Source organism: Micropterus dolomieu, linkage group LG11 (genome assembly GCF_021292245.1).
Source record: "Micropterus dolomieu isolate WLL.071019.BEF.003 ecotype Adirondacks linkage group LG11, ASM2129224v1, whole genome shotgun sequence".
Classification (NCBI taxonomy): domain Eukaryota; kingdom Metazoa; phylum Chordata; class Actinopteri; order Centrarchiformes; family Centrarchidae; genus Micropterus; species Micropterus dolomieu.
Window position 1 is genome coordinate 24004070 of NC_060160.1, and position 10539 is coordinate 24014608.

Consider the following 10539-nt stretch of genomic DNA (forward strand, 5'->3'; position numbering starts at 1 on the left):
GGGGTACACCCTGGACAGGTCGCCAGTACATCGCAGGCAGGGTAAAAATATTTGAGGATAAAATAAATATTACAGCTGTAAGAATCTTCATCTAAACACATCTGTTTTACATATTAGAAGCTCTATGTAGCATTACAGATGTCCCACTAATAAAATACATGTTTCACATCTGTTGACCATCATACTGTCCATCACGGCCAGCTTCTGTATGAAAGAGCCATATTAGTATCAGGTCCATGGTGATGACATGTATGACACGTCCATTTGGACTTAAAGCAGTCTGGTCCTTTACACTCCATTTAGCTTACAAGCTTACTGACTTGCAAGACACCAGGAGCAAGGATTTTGACGAATGTCTGTCTAAAAAACAATCCTCATTATGGATGTACAGTATCAGTTTGTTGAGTTTGTTTCATTGTACAATATTGTCAACTGAGTACTTGCCATCTAACCCCTTTAAAGGATAATTCTGGCATTTTTAAACCTGGGCCCTATTGAACTATTTACTAACTTTTACCTGCTAGTCATTTTGACCCCAGCATATGTGAAAGTAGGCCACACATTTAAAACTTCCAAAATTACTATTTTTAAAATGCCTAAACACCTTAGTAATTTTTTTTTTTTGTGGCTGTAGTCTATGGTGTGCCCTACTATATGGCCATCCTAACTGCACACACATTGAACAGCAGAGACCTGTAGATGCTTAGAAAATTCTAATTTGAGCCAAAGAAGAGAAAATGGAAATGGATCTTTGTGCCACACTGAGAACAGAATCATAGTGTGCCGCGTTGTAGAGATTGGCCAATCAAAACTCTATCTTTCCTGCACTTTCTGGCACAATCTCATGGTTTAACCTCTATTTTCCATTTAAACGGTTTGTCTCTTCTGTTGCTTTAGTGTTGTTGAGTTTCTGGTAGGGGTTCTGCCCTTTACATAATACATGACGTGATGATGTAACAATTTCACACTACTCTATTTTTTTTATTTAGACTTTATTTAATCAGTCAGTCTCACTGAGATTAAGATATCTTTTCCATGAGAGGCATGAGAACAAAAAACATTCACAGGCAACAACAATAAACAGAATCAACACAACTACACAATAAACAAATAATTAGTAAACAGAGTTCAATGATAGAAAACACAAGATAATAAAGCTTTACAATTTCCATTCCATTTAACGGTGCGTCGTACCCTATCCCAGGTCTGCCAACATTAAAGCGTACATGAGGGATATCTAAGGTTAGGTAGTTACTGGATTTTGTGCTTTTGTTACTAGGTTTAAATGAGTGAGGAGATGTGAGGTAGTTTGGAAGCTTCAGCAGTAGAGAAGTACACGAACAACACAAGATGGTTATTTCTTCTCGACCGTACGAAATGTGTAATTTGTGATAGTTCCTTTTGCTGCTCGAATTTGATTTTATTTTGCACACTGTGCTCATATTTGTTTATTGTGTCCGCAGGTTGGAACCCTGCGGTTCTGTGGCAGCACTGAGTTCTCTGGAGGCCTCTGGGCCGGAGTGCAGCTTGACAAACCGGAGGGGAAGAATGATGGCTCAGTAGCGGGGGTTCAGTATTTCACCTGTCGAATGAAACATGGTAGGTCATGCCACGGCCCAGTACTTAAAGATCAAACACATTGACTCACCCACCCACTCCATCAATTATTTCTACCATTATTGACTTTATAGGACTTAATTGGTCCAATGAGGTTTTCATTAGTATCTTCTCTAATCCCAGGAAATTAGATTTGGACTATATCTTTAATTTAAATATGTTCAAATTAACATATGCAACCTGTCTTTTATTTGTCTTATCACTCTGTATACTGTATCTTGAATCGTCCATAATCTTCTGTCTTGTGTATAGTTAAAATCATCCTGTGTGGGTTTTTTTTTTTTTTTTCTCCTCAGGTATCTTTGCTCCCCTCTCTAAGATAAGCAAACCTTTGGAAAGACATAAAAGCAGCACCACCAAGATGTCTACACCCACACGCCCCCCTCGTCGCATTGACCTGTCCCGCATCACCTCTAAGATAAACACGGGTAAAGTTTATTTGTATAGCACATTTCAACAACAAGGTAATTCAAAGTGCTTTACATAAAACATAAAAGCAACAGGGAAATATAAAAGTTTCAAACTTAAATAAAAACAGGAAGGTCTCCCACCTTTGCTTATTTTACTCCTCTGATTCCCCATCTCCCACTCTATCCCCCCTTTAGTTACTTAGGGACTCTAACCCTAAGGGGACTCTAACCCTTTAACGCTTAGGGACTCTAACCCTAAGCCTTGTAAGAGCTGTTTGCTGAGTGAACTATGGATATTTGAGCACTGCTCCACCTGGCTCTATTTTTATGATTCAAGCTGTGCTGAGGTTCTGTCAGGTTGACTTAATATTGCAGGTCAGCGTGAGTCTCGCATGTTTTTGTAAGAATAGGTTTGCCTGAGGAGTTCTGGCACAAAGTAATGTTAAATGAAAAAAGACTTGAAATTATCAAATTATAACATAAACTACAGTGGCAGTGAAACAGAAGCCTGTAGGGCCCAGAGGGCAAAGAAATCTGTGAACATTTGTGAACAAAGGTGAAAAAGATGTCAGACTGTGGCAACTGTTTCCTCATTTTTCAGGTAATTTCATGTACAGTCCCCTGGAGGAGACCAGATGCATTATTAGAGACCACATATCATATAAAAAAACAAGAACCGCACCAACCTCGCAGGAACACAAACATTTTGAAGTAACAATATTAGTGACTGTATGGCTTCCTAATATTGGCTGTTAGCTGAAGAAATAATTCTTCAAGCGTGCTCTCTTTAGGAGTTTTGGGACATAAAGTTAGAGTACTAGCATCAGTAGGATCAGTGGCCTGTACTTGGCAACGTTTACATTACAGTGGGAGTTATGTGATGATAGGCCGCCAATCTCTACTAACTGATTTACAGCATTGTCTGCATCCTGTGTGATATTCTGATAATCCTCAACCAGCCCTCTGGTATATAACCAATGTCGTCGTCGTCATCATCATGTACAGTAAAATATATTATTAGAAATAGGCCCTTTATTTCCTCTAAACCAGGGGTACTAACATTCTCCACAAGCGCTGTGTGAATTGTCAGGAGGACATACGTTTGATTTATTGTAAACATTTACTGGTACAGTTTGAAGTATTAAGGATCCAGTGTGGGACAAACTCCTCTAAAAGCAATAAAGGACAAATTATTGAGGACAATCAAACATCACAATCAAGTCGTCTAAATGTCTCCTAATGTAATTTGTACTCAAACTAATGTATTTTTGGCGTCCAGTTTATGGCGAAAGAAGGTCAGTCCTCCTCGTGAAACCAGTACCAAGAAAACAGTTATTCTAGATACTAAAATGAATGCCTGTACTGACATTTTCATGCTGACACACTGGGCTTTTAGCCTAATATGGAGGGACTGAGTCACTTCACGGTATCCAGATGAGGCAATCACCTAGAGTCGTGACTCCAGCTGATGGCTCTTTTGTGCCAAAAACAGACGCTTTCTCAACTTTTCTACCTTGTATGGGCCAAGCCACTGCATTGCAGGATTTATTGCATCTGGGCTTTCATAATGATTTTCCTCAAATTCTTTGAAAAGTGTATTCTGAACCAGTGCCAAAGAACAATGCATAAATTAGACTGCTGAGACCTTGCTCTCTCAGTCCTTGGGTGCCCATATCCTCAGCCCCTGACTAATGTCTTCTCATAATATAGTCCAGACACCTGAGAACACGCTAGAAACTTTGTCACCCCATAGGGTTTACAGCTGTATTGTAGTGGTGTAATATTCAAAAGTTTTGAAGGCCCATTGATCAGGACGTAACTGTAATAGCAGACCTCATTGTAGCCTATGGAATTTGGTGATTGATGGCCCAATTAAGCAGGGTTTAATAACCAGGGCATAGACAGGCTGAATAGCCTGGCAGCCATTCATCACAGGGTGTATGTGAGTGCGTTATGTGTGGCGTGCAATGCATGTGAGGTCGTGTGTCATCACCTCCATACAACCCAGAAACCGGACTGATTTATGACCATACACTTTTCAGGGCCTTTGTCAGCCATTTATAGCCCAAATTCCTGGAGCCCACCTATGTTTTAGCGTCTCATTGGATCAGCAGAAAATATTGCTAGCTCATGTGTATCTACAGATTGGATGGCTCGTTGTGGAACTGTCTTGTCTCGCTAGAAAAGACAGACATAGCAGAATGCCAGACTGGCCCCTATTAGTGTGTCAACTGTAGCTCAGGCCTCAAAGGGTGGTGGGAACATAGACAACACTCACAAAGCACCACTGCTTGAATCAGGTAGCCTCAGTCTGTTTGTCACTTGAAGCGAACGTCACTATGAAAGGATAGATGGAGCCAGGAGGTCCCTGCAAGCTAAAGGTCAAGTGACAAGAAATGTTTGGTGTTCTGAGTTGAAATGGAGTCTCCTCTTTGGAGTTCAAGGGAAAGCCACAATTCTGCTTCTGAGGGGAACGTTTCCCATCTCTCTCTAAATGTGAACTGAAATGGCAATCAATAAATACCAGGCTGATTTTTTTTATTTTATTTTTTTCCTCTAACGCCTTTGCAAAGCGCAATGTAAAGTAAACCTTAAACCTAAGTGACATATTAATGATTTGGGAGTAGAGTGATGCAGGTTTTGTGGCAGATTTATGTATGAGTTGAATTCTCATTAGAGGGAGTTATTTTTTCCTTAAATCTGTCTTGATGCATGAATGTTTACTTTATTGCCAATTAAAGCTAGGGTAGGTAATGTTGGAGAAATTTGCAAGAGACAGCTAGATTTGAAAGTATCCAACGGAAAGAAAATCCCACCCCCTCCCTTTAGGCCTCCCTCCAAAGCCACTCCCATGAAACACATTTTCATGCTCAGTGCAAGGGCAGAGTGTGCACAGGTAGGCCAGCCAATCATGTAACTTGGACTGAATGAAATGATTGCCCGTGCTTATTACAGTCCTACGACAGCCACTGATACTGGAATGTTTTTGTCAAAGCATTTGATATTTTGATTGAAAGAGAAATTTTAACAAACATAACAAAAAATGCTTCTGAAATAAATTGTGTACCCCAGCTTTAAAGGACAGACTCAAAAAGGCTTGTCAGTTTAATGGTAGACTTCATTAACAACTTCAAGCTTTTTACAGTTTATTGATTGTTTAGGTGAAGTTTAGGTGCTTTAAACTAGTTAAAGAACATAATTGTGTTTACTTCTGTGAGAAATATTCATCATTGTGTGTGTATATGAGTCTGTACCAAGACTTTTTAGAAGTTTTTTTGTTCTTCTGTATTCAGTGTGTGTGTGTGTGTGTGGGGGGGGGTGTAACTGCTTGTCTCAGCATATTTAAGTGTTTTTATTGTGTGTTGGAGTAAAAGAGATGGTCTTAGTTCAATCAAGAAAAATTGCCTTTCAGTAATTCTCGTTTCATTGCTACTCCACAATGTCTGTCTTTTCATTTGCGTTTCTTCACTCTCCTGCTCTTGTGTTTTTATCTTTCAGTGTAGCTTCTTTGTTACTACACTGTTTCTTCTTAGTTTCCTTGTTTGTAATTCTCTTTATTTCTTTAAAATTGATTAACTTCATAAACTGCTTTTCTGCACATTGTATTTACATGAAAGTCACTCCATCAGTGTCTATAATATTCAACAGACCTTCAACAGATGCACTATTGCAACTACAGAAATTATATTGACAGATGTTTTATAAATATCCTAGTTTAGCTATTTAGTTTAGCTAATTTCAGCTGTTAAAAACAAGCATAGAAATATACGTTTTCATCATTTAATTGTCACGGTGACTTTCAAAATAAACATAGCACTTTGATGTTACATTATTTGTCATCTTCTAATCTGATCTCTGTGTTGAAAAGTGTCTCTTTTGTCTGTGTGTGTGTGTGTGTGTGTGTGTGTGTGTGAAAAGGTTTATCTCCATCTGTCAAAAAAACCCTTGATAATCAAAAAAGTCCACCTGGTCCCAATCAGGGCACAGAGGGAGACGCCTCAGTGACAAAGACAGGTACTGCAGTTACAGCTGAGTGGGCTTTAATATAATGTGTATCAGAGGACGTAGAGTGGGAGTGAGTTTGCAGTATTTAGTATAATCTCTTTAGCTAAAACTGTGAAACTTGTTTAGATCTTAGTTCCACACACTCCTCATAATCACCTGTCTCTGATCATTTGTGCAACTTAATACTTGAATCCAGCATCATAATCCATCTTTGGGTTGTTCAACGGTAACATCAATGGAAAATGCGAAAGAGTACTGTATTTCATAAATGTAACTGATACTTTGACCAAACTACTGTACATCACCCATTAGTGCTGCATTTGCAACTGAAGCCTAATTTAGATGGTGAAAAAAATCCCATCTGATCGGGTGTTATGAAACAGAATGCGTTTCAGCATCTGAATATTGAGCATAATCAGAATTCAAGAGATTTTTCTTAACCTGAAATACAGTATGCTTGCAGATCATTCTGCATGAAACGAAAACCACACAAGTCCAGTGATCAATTTAGGCAATGAGGGATTGATTAGCTCAAACAGAAATGACAGAATCAGCAGCTTTAACGGTTATTTCTGTGCTTTGTCGTCCACTCTTAGGGGCCCATTAGCTAAGGCTTACTATTGAAAACATCTTTTGGCAAAGGTTGCTTAGTTTTTTAGCCCATCACTGCTGGGTTCCAATTTGTTTGTAGCTGAATCTTCCCTTCATCTTAAAAGCGCTTTGGCACAGATTTAATCAATTAGCTTCTAAGACTTGGGCACTTAATGAACCTACGGCCTGTGAAGGTCTGCAAAGCTTAATGAGGTCCTGCGTCCAAATGGCTTCTTAAGAGTGAAATTAGGCATTCCCCCTCCTCCATCTCATTCCCTGAACTTGGGAGGGGATTAGCATGTTGGCCTTTAGTTGGACCTCTATGATGGGACAAGCAACTGTAAAAGATTTGAGCTCACTTGATTTGTGCTGCCTTTAGAGAATGTGTGTCAGCTGCTTGGATTTCTCAGAAAGTACAGTGGTAATTGTGTGGATCTGAGTGCTGTAGGCACTGTCACATCCAGAGGAATTAAATGGAAAAATTAATAAAAGGCTTTGCTTCATTATTTCATTGGAATTAGTCTGATATACGGATGGATGGTGGGTTCAGTATTAAAAGGGGAGGCACACAGTTTGTGCTGTGTGAAATTATTTATACTGCAGAATGGATAACTGCATTCACAAGTGATGTTGTGGAACCCAGATGCAAAAGTTTAAGTACCTTTTTTGAATAATGATATAGTATATAGCTTTGCTGCACAGAAATAGGTTTTATGAATGATTTTGACTGTGTTCTATTTCAGTCACTTGTTCTGTAGGGTTCTTTCTTTGAATGACCTGTCCCCTGTATTTCCTGCCACTCTCACACAGGTGCTCTCTCCCGCTCTCTCTCCTCTTCGTCCTCTTCCCTGGACTCTCGACATGGGCCAGGTGCCCGACCTCGTCCACTGCCAAGGCAACGTCTTCCTGCCAGGCAGCGAAGACAGCGGGCTTCCTTGAGTCCCAGAACCACGCCCTCACTGGTCCTCCGCTCTTCTACTGATACCTCTGCACTTACTACTGCAGGTCTGTGTTATTATATACTGATAACCATTATTCCAGGATTTTGTCATGATTATACAAATCTGATTGAATCACACAGGGCAGAAACAATCACAGTAATGAAACCCTTTTCGTTCATCTCTCCCAGGTCTTCGAAGCCGAACCCCCTCAACTAGTAGCTCTGTGTGTGGAGGCCCCGAGGTACGCCTGGGGGAGAGGGTTCTGGTGGTAGGCCAGAGGACCGGTGTAGTCCAATTCTATGGAAAGACCAGCTTTGCTCCAGGTCAGTTGTTGAAATTGATTTTCTCCAAGCAAAGATTTGACAGTTGAAATCCAACTACAATTGATATTGCGGCACTTATAATGTTTCTCTATTAATGCACTCTTTATTTGGTAAATTCTTATCAGCGTTGTCAGGATGCCACTCATAACTTGCCTGAATCATTAGGACAAAGATGTTGTTCAGCCTAATTTCTGCAAAGATATCAAGTAATGTCTTATGGTGGTTGTCATTTGGATTGTTTGAAATGTGAATAATATGTGCACATGCATACTGAAATCATCTGTGAAGTTAATTTGCAAGGAATTTCCTACAGTTATGCATAATAACAGAATATCAACATCATTGTACAGCTTTATGGCCAGTTTTTCGGTTGTTTAGAAGTAGGACTAAAACCCCATTGTTAAACAAATTACATTTTATTTATTATATCTATTTTATAGTTAACAATGAGCACTGAGACTAATATAATAGACTGCTCACATTGGTTTTACATTTGACTGTATGAATACTTTGACCACTATTTATCAGCATATTACAGTACATGTGTTTAATATTTTACTGTTAAGGTTCAATAAAGAACATTTTGGGTTCAAAGAGGGCCAAACTGTACTGCCTGAAAAAGTATTTGGCAGCTTGAATTTAGGAACAACCTAAAATTAGCCTATCTAAAATATTGATTATTACTGTAAGTTATGGCTGTCCTTCCTTAACTGTTTTCAGGACAGACATTAAGAATTCCAATGAACTTTTCCCTAAATGCATCCTGATACCTTAATTGGGCAGCAAACTGGCGAGCAGTTGGTTTTTGATGAAATAAATGATGGTGACCATATGTAATGTTGTTGTCATATAGGGTAAAAATTAAGTTTTACTTCTCCAAAAGAACGTTTATTCTCCTTTTTTTTTTATTTATTTTTTTTTATTGGGAGCAAGGAATGTTATCGTTTGCATAGTTGTTAAAACGTCTGTGCAGTATTGTACAATGAGTCACATGTGGAGAAATTGATAGCTTTATTAAGCTCCTCTTTTGCAACTTGCAAGAGCTGCATTGTGGCAACCCTCGAGTTTGGACAGAAGATACTTGGAAAATTAAGATATGAAAAAGCTGCTGCTGCTGCTACGCAAAAGCTGTTGAAATTCCGAGAGGAAACAGCCCACGGTATTCATTAATATTTAGGCAGCAGTTCAGCCCAGGCATCAGTCATGTATGAATAAGTACCAACGTACCTCACACCACCGAGGATCATGTTTGAAGGGATTTCAGTCTTAAGTTTCCTTTGATACTCTTAAATCAGTGCTAGCAATGCTCAGTTATCGCACCCTCTGTGCACTGAAGAATGTCTCTATCAAAAGCAGCTCTTCATGCTGAAAACTTCACAGTAACTTGACTACTTTATTTAAGTCAGTCTATTTCCTTATGTGGCACACGCAAGGTGTCGTAAAGTCATTATTGAGAGAGAGAGAGAGAGAGAGAGAGAGATGCTCTGAACGTACTTTCTACCTCCATATTAAAGGCAGTGATTGAAAATTAAAGAGCTAAACATTTGTTTAGGAGCTATGGAAGAGCGCTCTGTATAGCAAAATATTGGCCATGCTGCACTGTGTTGTAGGCCAAAGACAGGGGAAAACTGAAAGCCCGGCTACAACATTTACATCATTAGTGCACTGTTAATGAACATAAACACAGTGAAATCTCAAACTTCAGTGTATCACTGGAAGTCACAAGACGGATAACTTTCCATGGAGAGAGCTTTCCAGTAATGTAGTACCCTTTTGGAAGCTATATTTTCAGTCAGCCGCTGATTACTCTTCTGTGTACAGTTTGGCTAGTCTATCCAGCAAACATAATTTCTCACTAATTTTAACAGATCTGATATTTACAGTTGCCAAAATGACTAATACACTTTCTTTAAAGTGGATCTCTCCTCTTTGGTCATTCGATATGTGATTATGCATGAATGTTCCCTTGACAGTTTGTTTGATATCAGGTCTGTCTTTCTGTCTGTACAGGGCTCTGGTTGGGCATTAGACTGGACAAGCCAAGCGGTAAGAATGATGGATCAGTGGGAGGAGTGAGGTACTTCAGCTGCCCACCAAAGCATGGCGTCTTTGCTCCTCCATCTCGTGTTCAGAGGTGAGTGCAGGCCCTTTAAGGTAGCGCATATTTTTACCTAGTGACTAATTGCCTCTTTTTGTTTTTTTTGCCAGTGGTCACCTAGGGAAACAACAGACAGATTTATCAAACAAATATCTTTAAATCCATTGTTAGTTCAGAGCAGATCTTTGAAGAATTTGACAATATTCCTTGAAAACCCTGAGGTTGTGTTTCATTGCCCTCATCAGTACATCTAATGGCACTAATGAGCTCCTTTTGACAGTGTCATTTGTGGGAGTGTTGACATGTTTGATTTTGCCCTCAAACAGCCCTTTTGTACTTGTGATTAAAGGGAGTCCGAGTTGTCAAACATGGAGCCTGGGCTCCTCGGGCAGCATGACTCCTCAATTTAATGTGGCACCTAGTTATGAGCCAGATGCCTTTTTTAAATATGGATAATGAATATGTTTATGTCATTTTTTTTTTTTAGGTTAGAAATGTAAAGAAAGTATGTTATATTTTCACTACAGGGTATAGAATAATATAAAATGTTGCAT

General features: G+C 39.3%; 1 protein-coding gene across 2 annotated transcripts in view; it reads left to right on the forward strand.

The window, feature by feature from the left end:
• LOC123979461 (CAP-Gly domain-containing linker protein 4-like) overlaps positions 1–10307 on the forward strand; it is a 29841-nt gene extending 19534 nt beyond the window's left edge. Inside the window, exons 9-15 of one of the 2 annotated variants that reach the window (XM_046063383.1) lie at positions 1464–1599; positions 1914–2045; positions 5946–6041; positions 7434–7628; positions 7753–7887; positions 9898–10021; positions 10096–10307. In XM_046063383.1, the coding sequence (XP_045919339.1) occupies positions 1464–1599; positions 1914–2045; positions 5946–6041; positions 7434–7628; positions 7753–7887; positions 9898–10021; positions 10096–10144 (867 nt within the window). In that variant the 3' untranslated portion in view covers positions 10145–10307. Of the gene's footprint in view, positions 1–1463; positions 1600–1913; positions 2046–5945; positions 6042–7433; positions 7629–7752; positions 7888–9897; positions 10026–10095 lie in introns of those variants that run through there. The other variant, XM_046063384.1, reaches the window with a different exon arrangement.
• The last annotated feature ends 232 nt before the right edge of the window (positions 10308–10539 follow it).